General features: G+C 40.1%; 3 protein-coding genes across 3 annotated transcripts in view; 1 reads left to right on the plus strand and 2 right to left on the minus strand.

Moving 5' to 3' along the window:
• The window catches only part of LOC133420907 (secretory phospholipase A2 receptor-like), a 261,469-nt gene that overhangs the window by 23,374 nt on the left and 219,306 nt on the right, over positions 1 to 18,789 (plus strand). The window lies entirely within an intron of this gene.
• Positions 3,130 to 10,964, minus strand: LOC133420809 (tripartite motif-containing protein 16-like). The gene is made up of 2 exons (XM_061710643.1): positions 10,299 to 10,964; positions 3,130 to 4,248 (listed from the first exon to the last, which is right to left on the minus strand). The coding sequence occupies exons 1-2, from the start codon at positions 10,947 to 10,949 to the stop codon at positions 3,256 to 3,258; spliced, it is 1,644 nt and encodes a 547-aa protein (XP_061566627.1). The 5' UTR covers positions 10,950 to 10,964; the 3' UTR covers positions 3,130 to 3,255.
• Positions 15,057 to 17,830, minus strand: LOC133420036 (tripartite motif-containing protein 16-like). The gene is made up of 2 exons (XM_061709590.1): positions 17,165 to 17,830; positions 15,057 to 16,133 (listed from the first exon to the last, which is right to left on the minus strand). Exons 1-2 carry the CDS (start codon positions 17,813 to 17,815, stop codon positions 15,141 to 15,143), a joined length of 1,644 nt encoding a protein of 547 aa, XP_061565574.1. The 5' UTR covers positions 17,816 to 17,830; the 3' UTR covers positions 15,057 to 15,140.

Raw genomic sequence — 18,789 nt, forward strand, 5'->3', positions numbered from 1 at the left:
GTCCTGAATACTGAATTGGATGGATCATGTGCCAAATATAATGTTTGAAGTAAGAGAACAAACTTGAAAACCTTAACATAATGTTTCTAAACTCGTTTTAGCAACTCGTAACAGGAAGAGCAATATTTGTACCAATGCATGAGCTGGTCTACTGTGATTGGTCGACGTAACTCTCAGTAATCTCCCTCACACCAAAGTCCCACCTCCCATCTGTCCATCCAAGTGCACGGCCTGGTTTGCAGCACACCTCTCTCTTGACACTTTTCCACTAATACCAACACAGCTCGTCTCCGCTCGCCTGGACTCTACTCGTCTCTACTCGACTCTACTGGACTCTACTCGTCTCTACTGGACTCTACTCGTCTCTACTCATCTCTACTCCACTCAGTCTCAGTCGTTTTCCACTACAGGTCAGTGCGCCCCGATGTGGGTGGGGCCTTAATGGCACGGTGGCCTCAAATGCCGGTGACGTCTTTTTATTTGACAACCGCCGGTCTGAGCGTTCAATCGAGCCTCTCAGGCGTTATTGTTCCCAGTTTCACGGATGCACAGTGAGAGCAAAACCTCTGGAAGTCTGAAGAAATATTCAGCTTCTTGTGCAACAAACGGCATCCAGCTACAGAGCATCAAGACCTGAGATTATGGGAATATGTGGGCTTGAAGAAAAGAGTGGCCATCGCAATGTGGAAACTTGCTACTGGTTGAGCGCACCGGAGGATTGGACATCTTCTTGGTGTCAGCGTCACGACTGTGTGCAGATGTGTGCAGATGTGTGCAGATGTGTGCAGATGTGTGCAGGGGTTTTGTGCTGCAGCAGAGCCGGTGTTGGTGCCAGAACAAATCCTTTTTCCTGACGGAGAGAGGTTCAGAGAAACGGCTGTTTTACAATGAGAACAGTGAATGTGTTTACATGGAAAACACGTTTGATGGTCTTTCTCCAATTCCTCTTCCTAGAATGTGAGTGATGCACAGCTGAGAAAAAAGTGTAGTCCCTTAGAGTTGGGTGAAGAGAACGCCATGTATCGCAAAGACACATCATTCATATATTGTTTAACAATACTTGCTGTCCGCTTGCATTACTGAGCCTGTCCACACCAGGGTCCAGAACCATGTTGAGGTCTCCTCCGATGATGACTGTGTTGTCTAGGTGAGCAGAAAGTGAGGTGAAAAAAGAGTGAAAAAACAAGGAGTCATCAACATTTGGACCATATACATTAGAGATGCATAAATTCAAGCTTTGAATTTGCAAGACTAATATTAAATATCTACCCTCTGAGTCAATGTGTGTGTCCTTTACAGTGAAATGTACTCTTTTATTAATGAGAATTGCTACCCCTCTTTGTCTGGAGTTGTAACAGGCTGAGAAAACATGCGGAATCTGTGCCGTGGCCAATGTATCTGCTGAAGTTTTAACTAAGTGCGTCTTGTAGTAGGACAATGTCTGCCTGAAGGGTTTTTATCTGATTAAGAAGTTTCAGTCTCTTCGCCCTGTTCCCGGCTCCATTTACATTCCAAGTCAGGAACTTTAATTTATCCATAATCCAATCATTGAAAGTAACATTATATGTAAATGGTAATGTTGCATGAGAAACTGTTGTATGTGTGCCATGTTATTCTAAATGTGTGATATGTGTATTTGTACCAGTTTACCAAACAAAAACAGAAAGTGCAGTAGGGTGGGACATAGAGGGAAAAAAGAAAAAGAATGGGGAAAGGGAGTGAGGTGGGGGGGAGGGAAATAATTCTAATCATAAAAAAATAGAGAAAAGAAAAAAAAGAAAGAAAGGGGCAATCGCAAGTGTGAGCCTATGACTTACCGAGACTAGCAGAGCAAGAATTATTAATATGTACCGGAAATGTTTTATGTAGCTATATCTAATCTAATCACCAAGTGTTTATGTAGCTATATCTAATCTAATCACCATTTAGTGAGAAAGAAAGAGAGAAGAAGAAAGTACATTTGTACTCATCCTTTTTAGCAGAGCCAGGGAGTGATGTTGGGATCGCGGTACAGTTGTCCGTTCACGTACAGTTTGTCCACGGTGATAACGGCCCTCGCTCCCTCAGCCATTAGCTTCCTCCGGACCGGGAAGAGGACTCGGCGACGGTCCAGGATCTCCCGGGGGAACTGGTCATTCACGGAGAACGGCAATCCGCGTAGCTGTGGCCCTCGGCTTCTCACCTGCTCCTTCTGCGTATAGTGTTCAAACTTGGCAACAATGGGTCTAGGTCTCTGGGCTTCCAATCTTCTTCCTGCTTAGCGATGGACGCGGTGAAACGTGATGGAGTTCGCCATATCTTCCGGAAGTTTTATTATTATTTATGATTAATTATTAATAATTATCGTAATAAACATATTAATAACTCTCTAATAACTGAACCATCACCCCCTTTGTGGCACAGCAGGTGTCAAACTTGAGTCTTTAAGGGCCGGTGTCCTGCAGGTTTTAGATGTTTCCCTGCTTTAACGCACCCTGACAGACATGGCTGTGTCCTTAACAGAGTTATGTAGACCTTGAAGTCGAGCTGATGACGACCATGAATTAGAATCAGGTGTGTAGAAACAGGGAAACATCTAGAACGTGGAGAACAGCAGCCCTCAAGGACCCACTTTGGACACCCCTGTTTTAGATGTTTCTCACTGTTTCCCTGCAACTCCCTGATACAAGAAACGGTTCATGGACGGAGCTGTCGACACCTGGATGACAAGCTAATGAGGAAAAAGTCCATTCTGATATCACACAACTTTTTCAAAATGTTTATTTTATTTCAACATTTCATGTCTTAATAACAGAAACTTTTTTTTTCATAGATGTAAAGAAAAAAAACAACAGATATACAAATCTGAGATGTTGGAAAAACCCTTAAAAAACTAAAAGATATACAACTAAAAGGAATTAATTAATCATTTAACTGATTCCAGTTTATATTTACATTTAATTCACTGATAATGATCAATCAAACCCACTCAGAACCCACAATGTCTAAATGTTTAACATAAGTATCATTGTTCCATGATAGTAATAGATTACAGTGATTCAATCTAAGAAATAAGAAATTACAGCTTTGTAATCACCGATATATTATTTCAATCACCAGTTAAAAACACATTTCTCTCTCGTACAAGGTCATGTTTTTGTTACTTTTATTTTCATTATTTACGCACTTGTTCATTTAAAACCACAAACTTCATTTTCAGTTTAGTTTTTGTTCCAACCGTTTTCTTGTTACACAGTTGATACACTGATGGTTAAATTACTTAACATTAACAAGCTCAACTGAACCACGAAGTAAAAGTCCAGCGTAGAGCGGCTGGGTGAAGGAGGTCTGGACTCTGTGGAGGAGGGTCATGGTCTCAGAGACGCTGTAGAAGGACAGAAGACCAGCTCCGTGGTCCAGGTAAACTCCAACTCTGGAGGAACGAGGACCTGAGACAGGAGTGTTGACACCGTTGTGCCAAAATGTGTAAGTGTTGGTGTCACAACGCAAAGACCAGCTTTTGTTGTTGTAACCAAATCCACAATCATTTGAGTTTCCTTTTCTGCTGATGTTCTTGTATACGACTGCAACATAGACTCTTCCTCCTCTCCACTCCACCTCCCAGTAACACCGTCCAGTCAGACCCTCATTACTCAGGACCTGTAACCAATATGTGAATCTGTCTGGATGATCAGAATATGACTGTTTTTCTTTCATTGCTGTCACTTTTCTGTTCCCATCAGACAGTAATAGATATGAGTTTGCTGTGTTTCGATCCAGAGTGATTTTTTTATAATATTTCAAGAATCCATCTCTGGTCTTTGGTTCTGGTCCTGACAGTAAAACATCCACTTCAGCCACTGACAGTGAGATGTTTGTCCACGTCTCTCTCAGAAGGTCCTGTAGTTTCTCTCTGGTCTCTGACACAGCTGCTGTCACGTCCTCAAAGTACCTGAGAGGACGAATCTGGATGCTGGATGAGAGTGTGGAGCCACTGAGGGGTGACGGTGAGGGGTAGTTGTGGAGGAACTGGTTGTGGTCCTCGGTGTCTGAGAGCTGCTCCAGCTCAGCGTCTCTCCTCTTCAGGTCAGTGATCTCCTGCTGCAGTTTCTCCTGAAGATCTTTGACTCGACTCACTTCCTGTTCCTGCTGGGATCTGACCTGCTGCTTCACATCAGAGCTGCTTTTCTGGAGGAGACGGATCACCTCGTTGAAGCTCTCCTCACTGTCCTCCACGGCTTTATCAGCAGAGACATTAATGTATTTCACCTGTATAAACACCAATATGGATTTAGGAAAAATCATTCTACAGAAATGGCTATACTTCAATTGGTTGATAAAATTCCCACTGCCATCAATAATAATGAATACGCTTTGGGAATCTTTCTTGATTTATCCAAATCTTTTGACACCTTTCATTTTGATATTCTTCTTCAAAAATTATTACACTATGGATTTGCTTGAATCACTCATGTGTGGCTTTTCAATTATATTCATAACCATCAGCGATTTGCTATCATTGATGGTAAATCATCAGAGAATCAGAAAATGCGGGGTCCCCCAGGGGTCTATACTCGGGCCCCTGTTATTTTAGATTTATATAAATGATTTGGCCTCGTCCTCCTTGTTTCCTGTACTTTATGCCGATTATACAAACTTATTTATTTCACATAATGATTTTTCATCTCTAATGGGAAAGAGTAACCATGATTTAGAAAACATTTCAAAATGGTTTAAACTTAACAAACTATCACTGAATATAAAAAAATCTAATTTTGTTATATTTACATCAAAAAATAAAATCTATTGTAAATCTAACAGCGGCCTGTCCATAGGAGACGACCCGCTCACTCAGGTTACATCAACAACCTTCCTTTGTGTAATTATCCATGACAGTTTAATCTGGAAAAACCACATCAACCATGTCTGTAAAAACATATCTAAATCTATCTACTTCATTCAATCATTTTAAACATAAGCTCAGGACACATTTAATTGATCAGATTACCTAATGATATTTTTAGATTTGTTATTTTTTCTTTAGATACCATGTATTCTATTAATGCTGCTGTTTATTAGCCTTGTCTTTGTTTTTAGACTGCAATCATGTATTCTGCATGTTTTAAATCTTTGTACAATCTTTTTCTGTATTTTACAGGTAGAGGCCTCGTACAACAACAAATATGATTTTGAAGGGCAGATCTTTAAGCCCTTTGATCCTTCAATATTTGACTTCTACAGTTATGATTTTGACCCTGATCTAAATTTTTTTTCGGGATATGATACCTCTAACTTTTGTAGTTTTTATAACGAAACCCAGTTTAATGATTTATGTGCTTCTATGCCTCCAAATATATTCTCTACTTTTCATTTGAATATTAGAAGTCTTTCTAGGAACTATGACAATTTTATTCATTATTTATCGTTACTCAAACATGATTTTTCTGTTATTGCTTTATCAGAAACATGGCTTACAGAGAACTCTAGAGATACCTTTAAATTACCTAATTACAATTCAGCTCATTACATAAGAGAGAATAGATCTGGAGGTGGAGTATCTCTGTTTATTCATGGTGACTATGAATTTAAAATTAGGAATGATCTCTCTCTGAAATCAGATAGGGCTGAGGTGGAATCGGTCTTTTTGGAGCTCTCTTGTCTCTCTGGTGGAAAAAATTTTATTGTTGGTGTTATTTACCGCCCACCTGACTCTGTTATCAAAGATTTTAATGAAAGTCTGTCCAGTTCTCTTGACCTTATAAGCAAAGAGGATAAACTCTGTTTCATTTTAGGAGATTTCAATATAAACCTTTTTAAAAATAATTTAGATACCCTCACTGGGGATTTTTTGAATATTCTTTATTCTAATTACTTTTTCCCTCTTATTCATAGATCTACACGAGTTAAAGAAAATTCTGCAACTTTAATTGATAACATCTTAACTAACTCTTTGAGTAGAGGAATGAAATCAGGGGTTTTGTATTCAGATTTGTCAGATCATTTCCCCATTTTCCAGTACTCTTTAATTAATGTTAATAGAGTTAAACATGCCAAGAAAACAATGTACAAAAGGATTATGAGCAAGTCTAATATTTCTAAATTTAAAGACATGCTTGCTAGTATCTCATGGGATGATCTTTATGAGCAAAATAATGTTGAAATTGCATATCAAAGTTTTATGAACATTATTAGCTTTAGTTTTAATCAGTGTTTTCCAATTGGCAGTTCTACTAAGAAATCCAGTCAAGCCTTTAACAAGCCTTGGTTTTCAGTTGATTTACTGAAGCTGTTGAGAAAAAAAAATAAAATGTACAGAAAATATGTCTCAAATCCTACTCCTCTTACCCATGGTGTTTATAAATCCTATAGGAATAAATATACTCACTCCATTAGGCTTGCAAAAAAGAAATATTTCAGTGAAAAATTCAATAGTTGTTCAAAAGATATTAAAACCACGTGGAAAGTAATAAATCAGTTGTTGCAAAGAGAAAGGACTACCCCAGAGCTCCCTTCAGTTTTCTTGGATGGGGAAAATTCTTTCAACAATCCATTTGATATAGCTCAAAGATTTAATGATTTTTTTGTTAATATTGGTTATGAATTGTCAAATAAAATTTCTACTTGTCATGGTAATCCACTGGATTTTATTTCTAAAGATTTTCCTATTATTTCGTCATTCAAGCTCCCAAATATTCAAGAAATAAGTGACATAATTGATGAACTGAAAACATCTTCAGCCGGTCATGACAATATACCTGCATTCCTTGTCAAACAGGTGAAACAGACAATACTGCAGCCACTTGTTCATATCTTTTCCTTGTCTTTGAAAACAGGCATTGTGCCAGAGGATTTAAAAATTGCAAAAGTTATTCCTCTGTTTAAAGCTGATGACCCATGTTGTTTCAATAATTATAGACCCATTTCTATTTTGCCATGTTTTTCAAAAATATTAGAAAAAATTATTTATAAACGGATTCTTTTTCATCTAGATTCTAATTCAGTTCTCTACAAACATCAGTATGGTTTTCGGAAAAATCATTCTACTTATATGGCTCTGCTTCACCTTATTGACAAAGTTACCTCTGCACTTGAGAAAAATGAATTTACCTGTAGTATCTTTATCGACCTTTCAAAAGCGTTTGATACTGTTAACCATCAAATTTTAATGGATAAGTTACATAAGTACGGTTTTCACGATACTGCATACAAATGGTTAAAAAATTATGTCTCAAATAGAAAGCAATTTGTTTGTGTTAATGGTTGCTATTCCAATAAGGCCAGATTACTTTGTGGAGTCCCGCAGGGGTCCATTCTTGGACCATTATTATTTCTTATTTATATTAATGATTTGCCTAATGTTTCAAATTTCCTTTGTCCAATAATGTTTGCAGATGACACAACCCTAGTGCTCTCTCATTCAAACTTCAACTCACTAATTAAGGATGCCAATGCTGGTTTAACTGCCTATGCTATGTGGTTCAGATTAAATAAACTATCCTTGAATATAAAGAAATCAAATTTCATAACTTTTTGGTGGCAAAAAATCATACCCTAAGGATTCATGCAAAATTAATATTGAGTCTGTTAGTATGCCTCAGGTGTCAACTACAAGATTCCTGGGTATTATTGTTGATGAGAGTTTGAGTTGGAGAGAACAAATTGATTGGGTCACCAAAAAAATCAATAAATCCATTGGCATTATAAGGCGTGTTAGTCATCTTGTCGCGACGAGTTGTCTCCTTACACTTTATTATAGTTTAATTTATACTTATCTTTCTTATTGTAATATAGTTTGGGCAAATACTTTTCCTACAAATCTTCACAAAATTCTGGTCCTACAGAAACGTTCTGTTAGGATTGCAACTCGATCAGAGTCACACGCTTCATCTACTCCTTTATTTCAAAAACTCAAGATTCTTACTATTTATGACATCAATATTTTTCAGATATGCGTTTTTATTTATAAGCTAAATTCAAGTGAAGGCAATATTCCTGGACAGTTCAAGACTTACTTTAAATTAATTTCAGAGATTCATTCTTATTCAACTCGACAATCCTCAGATCTTCATCCTCCTAAATTTCTCACTTGCAGACGTCAATTTTCGTTGAGATTTAGGGGCACTAAATTGTGGAATGATTTTTCCCACCTGGCAAAAAGCTCGTCCTCTCTGAAATTTTACAAAAGACGTTTAAAGGACCACTTGACTGCTGTTTTGTAACTGTTTTCCCAATGTATTGTTGTTTATGTATCCATGTTCTTTTTGTTTTTTTCTGTGTTTCACTCATAGTGACATGTACAGTCTTATTTGCTCAGGAATCAATACAATATAAGTTGTAAAAACAATATCCCATGCACACTCACACACACTTATTTTTTGTCTTTATTCTTTATATATTGCATTATTAGTTTGCCATCACTTTTGTGTAGTTATACTTTCTGTTTTTTGTATGTTAATCTTGACATGAAATTTTAATATCTTCGGTGGAGGCTTCAAATAAGCCCATTGGGTTTTTTGCCTCTTCCTGCACCGTATAGTGTTTATCATTGATATTTCCTGTATATTTTTAAAAACTGTGCAAAACAATAAACTAAACTAAACTAATTTAAGCCCCTTGGGCTTTTTGCCTCAGCCGAGCACATTACCAATCTCTTTTTTACATTTGTATGTTACTTGTTCTGTTTTTTATACAGTGCTGTGTTGGACCACCCCAGTGATCATGTGGACTGTTATAAAGGTTTATGAACATTTTGTGAATGTATACCGTATTCAAACGTTGAAACCCTGGTCAACCCCCCCCGGCCTGAAACTGGCTTTAATGTGCCTCATAAAATGGCGACTGTGCCATGAACTACAATCCCAGCATGCCTTGCGGGATGGGGCGGCGCCTGAGAGCGACGCGCACCCAACCCCGAGCGAGGCACTGATGACGTCATCGCAGCGCGCGGAGATACAAAACTTGTTCTCTTCTCTTTTCTTCAGCCAAGGATCCGGGACGCGCATTGCTGTCCAGCAGCTTTTAAGAGCTGTGGGGGAGGGGGGTTTCCATGAGCCGTCCAGGCCCGCACTGACCGGGCACAAGGTCCGGTCCCAAGGTCCGATCTCAGAGCGCTGCGCTTTGAACTCTCTCTCCCTGTCTTAACTCCTTTCTTTTTCCTCCGAGCCCTGTCGTCCATTCAGGACGACGCTCCGGGAGCCGAACCCGCCAGGAGCTCCAGCCTTTGGACCGCGAGGCCCTCGCGCAGCCCGGCGACCCAATACGGGACGAGCCGACGTTCCGAAGGGAGGAACCGGCCCCCCGTGCGCAGCGAGGCGGTGTGCTGAGGACGTGGTCAGGACAAGAGCGAGCCGGTGTGAGGTTTCTCCGGCCACTGTTCACTTTTTCTGTGAAGTTAGGAGAGGAGAGAGACCGAGCGGCCGCAGAGATTGGGGACCCCCGCCAGGAAACTCCTTCAGAACCGCACCCGCAGGCGAGGAGCCTGCAGCTTCAGATCCGGACATCCGAGGACGCGTGAGCTGCGGTCTGGGCGATCAGTCACTGGTGTAGACCTGAATTTATGTTTAATGAAATTACTGTGTGCATATTACGGTTATTTGTTCATTTGGTGGCGCCGTTTCGCCAGTTTATCACGGTTTAAAACACTGGGAGTAACATCCGGTCTAGATTTGCACGTGGCTTAAAGAGGATTCCGCCATCTTTAAAAGACCACAGGAGCCCCGTTTGAACTGTAGATGTTCTGTGTCTTCGTTATTATTGCTTGATTTCTTTTTTTTTTATTATTATTCCATGCATTTAACTTCCATTTCCTTTTATTGATTGTTTTTTTTCTAGTTAGGTAATGGTTTTGTAATAAGGTAGTTCGCCATCGGGATTTATTGGGTATTTATTTACCATCTTTTGATACCCGTATGTGAATAAATCCTGATTGATTTTTTTTAATGAGTGGTTGTTGTTATTTCATGCCAGATTTGGTCACAAATTGATTTGTTTAAGCAGAGCCTAGTGTTCGGACATCACGCCTTCATTGTTATTCTGTAAGATATAGTAAGATTTGCTGTTCTGCAGGATAATTCAAATCATATTGAGACTGATTTTCTGCTGTTTAGTTATCCAATTTCTCCGGATTTAAGGCCCCCGGAGTAGTGCCCCGAGGATTTGATTTATCATATTGGTCATTCAATTTGATAAATAGTCGACTTTATTAATTATTAATAATTATTAATAAAATTATTAATAAGCCTTCGGTAACTGTTCAGCCAAGCTACCCGAGTTGCACAACAGCTGAATAAATAAATCAAATGAAATCAAATCAAAATCACCTCCTGCTGAAGCAGCTCCACGTCTTTCTCTCGGTCCTGGATTCTCTGCTGGATTTGTTGTCGACTCTCCTCCAGCTCCTTCTGCTTCTCACATCTTTCTGCTGCAGCTGAGACTGTTTCATGACCTTTATGTTCATCCATCGTACACAGATAACAGATACTCTGCTGATCAGTACGACAGAAGATCTTCATCACCTCATCGTGGAGAGAGCAGATGTTCTCCTGCAGGTTCTTGGAGGGATCCACCAGCTGGTGTTTCTTCAGCTGAGCTACATCATAGTGAGGTTGGAGATGTTTCTCACAATAAGAAACTAAACAGACCAGACAGGACTTGACAGCTTTCACCTTCCTCCCAGAGCAGAAATCACAGGTCACATCTTCAGGTCCAGCATAGCAGAGATCAGCAGGAGCAGCTTGGAGTCCAGTCTTCTTCAGATCCTCCACTAACTCTGCTAACATGCTGTTTCTCCCCAGGACGGGTCTCGTCATGAAGGTTTCTCTGCACAGAGGACAGCTGTGGACTCCTCTGTGATCCTCCTCATCCCAGCATGTTTTAATACAGTTCATGCAGTAGTTGTGTCCACAGGGAATCGTCACCGGATCCTTCAGTAGATCCAGACAGATGGAACAAGAGAACTTTAGTGAATCCATCTTGTTTCTTCGTTTCTCAATTCCTCCTCACAACAGTGAATAATTGCAGTGTAATGATGACACGAGTCCCTGAGCTGTCTGATCTTTGAACAGAGAGCAACCAGGAAATATCTTATCAGATATGAACTTTATGATGTCGAGCAGGGAGGAGCTACCAATGGGACTCGTGTGTGTGTGTGTGTGTGTGTGTGTGTGTGTGTGTGTGTGTGTGTGTGTGTGTGTGTGTGTGTGTGTGTGTGTGTGTGTGCGTGCGTGATTGGGAGTGACGTGAGGAAAGAAATGTGCAATAATGTGTAGGGTTAGGTTAGGTTTATTCTTCTGTAGGTCATCTGTGCAATAATGTGTAGGTTTTCTCTTCTGTAGGTCATCTGTGCAATAATGTGGACATTTGTACAATAAGTTCATTCGGGCTCTGTGCAATAATTTTTTCTTCTACTCAGGGGTATTGTGTAATAGGTTTTCTGGGAACTGGGAGTGGGGATTGATGTGTGTTAACTATAGTGTGGTTTGATTGTATATGTGGGTGGAGACTTCAGGGTTATGTTTATATCTTTATTGGAGTGTGATTGTCACCTGTGCCTCTCGCGTCCAAGACAAATTTCTCCTAAGGGAGACAATAAAGATTCATCTTATCTTATTTTGGGAGGATTAAAACATGTAAATCAGTTGAAACTGTTGAATTTTATACAGATGATACGATTACATACACTGCACTACCCGAACTCTAGTTTTATAATTTTTTACATAAAACTTTTCCACCATCTAGTGTTTGATTTGTGGTTCTACAGTTGCTACTTTATTTGCATAACAAATGTCATAAAATATGTGCAACACAATGAGCTTTACAAGGCCCATTTACATTTAACAGGTTTCTGTTTTAGTCACAAAAGTAGAATCAAGTCCGAAGCTTTTTCAGGCAGATTTGTTGCTCTCATATTGTCAAATATCCAGTCATTTTCTGATCTTCATTGTCTGCAGTTGTCCTGAATACTGAATTGGATTGATCATGTGCCAAATATAATGTTTGAAGTAAGAGAACAAAACTTGAAAACCTTAACATAATGTTTCTAAACTCGTTTTAGCTGTAGATCAACTCGTAACAGGAAGAGCAATATTTGTACCAATGCATGAGCTGGTCTACTGTGATTTGTCGACGTAACTCTCAGTAATCTCCCTCACACCAAATTTCCACCTCCCATCTGTCCATCAAAGTGCACGGCCTGGTTTGCAGCACACCTCACTCTTGACACTTTTCCACTAATACCAACACAGCTCGTCTCCGCTCGCCTGGACTCTACTCGTCTCTACTCGACTCTACTCGTCTCTACTCATCTCTACTCCACTCAGTCTCAGTCGTTTTCCACTACAGGTCAGTGCGCCCCGATGTGGGTGGGGCCTTAATGGCACGGTGGCCTCAAATGCCGGTGACGTCTTTTTATTTGACAACTGCCGGTCTGAGCGTTCAATCGAGCCTCTCAGGCGTTATTGTTCCCAGTTTCACGGATGCACAGTGAGAGTAGAACTTCTGGAAGTCTGAAGAAATATTCAGCATCTTGTGCCACAAACGGCATCCAGCTACGGAGCATCAAGACCTGAGATTATGGGAATATGTGGGCTTGAAGAAAAGAGTGGCCATCGCAATGTGGAAACTTGCTACTGGTTGAGCGCACCGGAGGATTGGACATCTTCTTGGTGTCAGCGTCACGACTGTGTGCAGATGTGTGCAGATGTGTGCAGATGTGTGCAGATGTGTGCAGGGGTTTTGTGCTGCAGCAGAGCCGGTGTTGGTGCCAGAACAAATCCTTTTTCCTGACGGAGAGAGGTTCAGAGAAACGGCTGTTTTACAATGAGAACAGTGAATGTGTTTACATGGAAAACTCGTTTGATGGTCTTTCTCCAATTCCTCTTCCTAGAATGTGAGTGATGCACAGCTGAGAAAAAAGTGTAGTCCCTTAGAGTGGGGTGAAGAGAACGCCATGTATAGCAAAGACACAGATCATTCATATATTGTTTACAAATACTTGCTGTCCGCTTGCATTACTGAGCCTGTCCACTCCAGGGTCCAGAACCATGTTGAGGTCTCCTCCGATGATGACTGTGTTGTCTAGGTGAGCAGAAAGTGAGGTGAAAAAAGAGTGAAAAAACAAGGAGTCATCAACATTTGGACCATATACATTAGAGATGCATAAATTCAAGCTTTGAATTTGCAAGACTAATATTAAATATCTACCCTCTGAGTCAATGTGTGTGTCCTTTACAGTGAAATGTACTCTTTTATTAATGAGAATTGCTACCCCTCTTTGTCTGGAGTTGTAACAGGCTGAGAAAACATGCGGAAAATGTGCCGTGGCCAATGTATCTTGTAGTAGGACAATGTCTGCCTGCAGGGTTTTTATCTGATTAAGAAGTTTCAGTCTCTTCGCCCTGTTCCCGGCTCCATTTACATTCCAAGTCAGGAACTTTAATTTATCCATAATCCAATCATTGAAAGTAACATTATATGTAAATGGTAATGTTGCATGAGAAACTGTTGTATGTGTGCCATGTTATTCTAAATGTGTGATATGTGTATTTGTACCAGTTTACCAAACAAAAACAGAAAGTGCAGTAGGGTGGGACATAGAGGGAAAAAAGAAAAAGAATGGGGAAAGGGAGTGAGGTGGGGGGGAGGGAAATAATTCTAATCATAAAAAAATAGAGAAAAGAAAAAAAAGAAAGAAAGGGGCAATCGCAAGTGTGAGCCTATGACATACCGAGACTAGCAGAGCAAGAATTATTAATATGTACCGAAAATGTTTTATGTAGCTATATCTAATCTAATCACCAAGTGTTTATGTAGCTATATCTAATCTAATCACCATTTAGTGAGAAAGAAAGAGAGAAGAAGAAAGTACATTTGTACTCATCCTTTTTAGCAAAGCCAGGGAGTGATGTTGGGATCGCGGTACAGTTGTCCGTTCACGTACAGTTTGTCCACGGTGATAACGGCCCTCGCTCCCTCAGCCATTAGCTTCCTCCGGACCGGGAAGAGGACTCGGCGACGGTCCAGGATCTCCCGGGGGAACTGGTCATTCACGGAGAACGGCAATCCGCGTAGCTGTGGCCCTCGGCTTCTCACCTGCTCCTTCTGCTTATAGTGTTCAAACTTGGCAACAACGGGTCTAGGTCTCTGGGCTTCCAATCTTCTTCCTGCTTAGCGATGGACGCGGTGAAACGTGATGGAGTTCGCCATATCTTCCGGAAGTTTTATTATTATTTATGATTAATTATTAATAATTATCGTAATAAACATATTAATAACTCTCTAATAACTGAACCAGCACCCCCTTTGTGGCACAGCAGGTGTCAAACTTGAGTCTTTAAGGGCCGGTGTCCTGCAGGTTTTAGATGTTTCCCTGCTTTAACGCACCCTGACAGACATGGCTGTGTCCTTAACAGAGTTATGCAGACCTTGAAGTCGAGCTGATGACGACCATGAATTAGAATCAGGTGTGTAGAAACAGGGAAACATCTAGAACGTGGAGAACAGCAGCCCTCAAGGACCCACTTTGGACACCCCTGTTTTAGATGTTTCTCACTGTTTCCCTGCAACTCCCTGATACAAGAAACGGTTCATGGACGGAGCTGTCGACACCTGGATGACAAGCTAATGAGGAAAAAGTCCATTCTGATATCACACAACTTTTTCAAAATGTTTATTTTATTTCAACATTTCATGTCTTAATAACAGAAACTTTTTTTTTCATAGATGTAAAGAAAAAAAACAACAGATATACAAATCTGAGATGTTGGAAAAACCCTTAAAAAACTAAAAGATATACAACTAAAAGGAATTAATTAATCATTTAACTGATTCCAGTTTATATTTACATTTAATTCACTGATAATGATCAATCAAACCCACTCAGAACCCACAATGTCTAAATGTTTAACATAAGTATCATTGTTCCATGATAGTAATAGATTACAGTGATTCAATCTAAGAAATAAGAAATTACAGCTTTGTAATCACCGATATATTATTTCAATCACCAGTTAAAAACACATTTCTCTCTCGTACAAGGTCATGTTTTTGTTACTTTTATTTTCATTATTTACGCACTTGTTCATTTAAAACCACAAACTTCATTTTCAGTTTAGTTTTTGTTCCAACCGTTTTCTTGTTACACAGTTGATACACTGATGGTTAAATTACTTAACATTAACAAGCTCAACTGAACCACGAAGTAAAAGTCCAGCGTAGAGCGGCTGGGTGAAGGAGGTCTGGACTCTGTGGAGGAGGGTCATGGTCTCAGAGACGCTGTAGAAGGACAGAAGACCAGCTCCGTGGTCCAGGTAAACTCCAACTCTGGAGGAACGAGGACCTGAGACAGGAGTGTTGACACCGTTGTGCCAAAATGTGTAAGTGTTGGTGTCACAACGCAAAGACCAGCTTTTGTTGTTGTAACCAAATCCACAATCATTTGAGTTTCCTTTTCTGCTGATGTTCTTGTATACGACTGCAACATAGACTCTTCCTCCTCTCCACTCCACCTCCCAGTAACACCGTCCAGTCAGACCCTCATTACTCAGGACCTGTAACCAATATGTGAATCTGTCTGGATGATCAGAATATGACTGTTTTTCTTTCATTGCTGTCACTTTTCTGTTCCCATCAGACAGTAACAGATATGAGTTTGCTGTGTTTCGATCCAGAGTGATTTTTTTATAATATTTCAAGAATCCATCTCTGGTCTTTGGTTCTGGTCCTGACAGTAAAACATCCACTTCGGCCACTGACAGTGAGATGTTTGTCCACGTCTCTCTCAGAAGGTCCTGTAGTTTCTCTCTGGTCTCTGACACAGCTGCTGTCACGTCCTCAAAGTACCTGAGAGGACGAATCTGGATGCTGGATGAGAGTGTGGAGCCACTGAGGGGTGACGGTGAGGGGTAGTTGTGGAGGAACTGGTTGTGGTCCTCGGTGTCTGAGAGCTGCTCCAGCTCAGCGTCTCTCCTCTTCAGGTCAGTGATCTCCTGCTGCAGTTTCTCCTGAAGATCTTTGACTCGACTCACTTCCTGTTCCTGCTGGGATCTGACCTGCTGCTTCACATCAGAGCTGCTTTTCTGGAGGAGACGGATCACCTCGTTGAAGCTCTCCTCACTGTCCTCCACGGCTTTATCAGCAGAGACATTAATGTATTTCACCTGTATAAACACCAATATGGATTTAGGAAAAATCATTCTACAGAAATGGCTATACTTCAATTGGTTGATAAAATTCCCACTACCATCAATAATAATGAATACGCTTTGGGAATCTTTCTTGATTTATCCAAATCTTTTGACACCTTTCATTTTGATATTCTTCTTCAAAAATTATTACACTATGGATTTGCTTGAATCACTCATGTGTGGCTTTTCAATTATATTCATAACCATCAGCGATTTGCTATCATTGATGGTAAATCATCAGAGAATCAGAAAATGCGGGGTCCCCCAGGGGTCTATACTCGGGCCCCTGTTATTTTAGATTTATATAAATGATTTGGCCTCGTCCTCCTTGTTTCCTGTACTTTATGCCGATTATACAAACTTATTTATTTCACATAATGATTTTTCATCTCTAATGGGAAAGAGTAACCATGATTTAGAAAACATTTCAAAATGGTTTAAACTTAACAAACTATCACTGAATATAAAAAAATCAAATTTTGTTATATTTACATCAAAAAATAAAATCTATTGTAAATCTAACAGCGGCCTGTCCATAGGAGACGACCCGCTCACTCAGGTTACATCAACAACCTTCCTTTGTGTAATTATCCATGACAGTTTAATCTGGAAAAACCGCATCAACCATGTCTGTAAAAACATATCTAAATCTATCTACTTCATTCAATCATTTTAAACATAAGCTCAGGACACATTTAATTGATCAGATTACCTAATGATATTTTTAGATTTGTTATTTTTTCTTTAGATACCATGTATTCTATTCATGCTGCTGTTTATTTGCTTTGTCTTTGTTTTTAGACTGCAATCATGTATTCTGCATGTTTTATATCTTTGTACAATATTTTGCTGGATTTTACAGGTAGAAGCCTCGTATTTAAGCCCTTTGGGCTTTTTGCCTCAGCCGAGCACATTACCAATCTCTTTTTTACATTTGTATGTTACTTTTTCTGTTTTTTATACTATGCTGAATAAATAAATAAATCAAATCAAATCAAAATCACCTCCTGCTGAAGCAGCTCCACGTCTTTCTCTCGGTCCTGGATTCTCTGCTGGATTTGTTGTCGACTCTCCTCCAGCTCCTTCTGCTTCTCACATCTTTCTGCTGCAGCTGAGACTGTTTCATGACCTTTATGTTCATCCATCGTACACAGATAACAGATACTCTGCTGATCAGTACGACAGAAGATCTTCATCACCTCATCGTGGAGAGAGCAGATGTTTTCCTGCAGGTTCTTGGAGGGATCCACCAGCTGGTGTTTCTTCAGCTGAGCTACATCATAGTGAGGTTGGAGATGTTTCTCACAATAAGAAACTAAACAGACCAGACAGGACTTGACAGCTTTCACCTTCCTCCCAGAGCAGAAATCACAGGTCACATCTTCAGGTCCAGCATAGCAGAGATCAGCAGGAGCAGCTTGGAGTCCAGTCTTCTTCAGATCCTCCACTAACTCTGCTAACATGCTGTTTCTCCCCAGGACGGGTCTCGTCATGAAGGTTTCTCTGCACAGAGGACAGCTGTGGACTCCTCCGTGATCCTCCTCATCCCAGCATGTTTTAATACAGTTCATGCAGTAGTTGTGTCCACAGGGAATCGTCACCGGATCCTTCAGTAGATCCAGACAGATGGAACAAGAGAACTTTAGTGAATCCATCTTGTTTCTTCGTTTCTCAATTCCTCCTCACAACAGTGAATAATTGCAGTGTAATGATGACACCAGTCCCTGAGCTGTCTGATCTTTGAACAGAGAGCAACCAGGAAATATCTTATCAGAACTTTATGATGCCGAGCAGGGAGGAGCTACCAATGGGACTCGTGTGTGTGTGTGTGTGTGTGTGTGTGTGTGTGTGTGTGTGTGTGTGTGTGTGTGTGTGTGTGTGTGTGTGTGTGTGTGTGTGTGTGTGTGTGTGTGTGTGTGTGTGTGTGTGTGTGCGTGATTGGGAGTGACGTGAGGAAAGAAATGTGCAATAATGTGTAGGTTTTCTCTTCTGTGGGTCATCTGTGCAATAATGTGGACATTTGTGCAATAAGTTCATTCGGGCTCTGTGCAATAATTTTTTCTTCTACTCAGGGGTATTGTGTAATAGGTTTTCTGGGAACTGGGAGTGGGGATTGATGTGTGTTAACTATAGTGTGGTTTGATTGTACATGTGGGTGGAGACTTCGGGTTTATGTTTCTATGTTTATTGGAGTGTGATTGTCGCCTGTGCCTCTCGCGTCCAAGACAAATTTCTCCTAAGGGAGACAATAAAGATTCATCTTATCTTATTTTGGGAGGATTAAAACATGTAAATCAGTTGAAACTGTTGAATTTTATACAGATGATACGATTACATACACTGCACTACCCGAACTCTAGTTTTAGAATTTTTTACATAAAACTTTTCCACCATCTAGTGTTTGATTTGTGGTTCTACAGTTGCTACTTTATTTGCATAACAAATGTCATAAAATATGTGCAACACAATGAGCTTCACAAGGCCCATTTACATTTAACAGGTTTCTGTTTTAGTCACAAAAGTAGAATCAAGTCCAAAGCTTTTTCAGGCAGATTTGTTGCTCTCATATTGTCAAATATCCAGTCATTTTCTGATCTTCATGTCTGCAGTTGTCCTGAATACTGAATTG

This window comes from Cololabis saira, chromosome 20 (assembly GCF_033807715.1).
Source record: "Cololabis saira isolate AMF1-May2022 chromosome 20, fColSai1.1, whole genome shotgun sequence".
Taxonomy (NCBI): domain Eukaryota; kingdom Metazoa; phylum Chordata; class Actinopteri; order Beloniformes; family Belonidae; genus Cololabis; species Cololabis saira.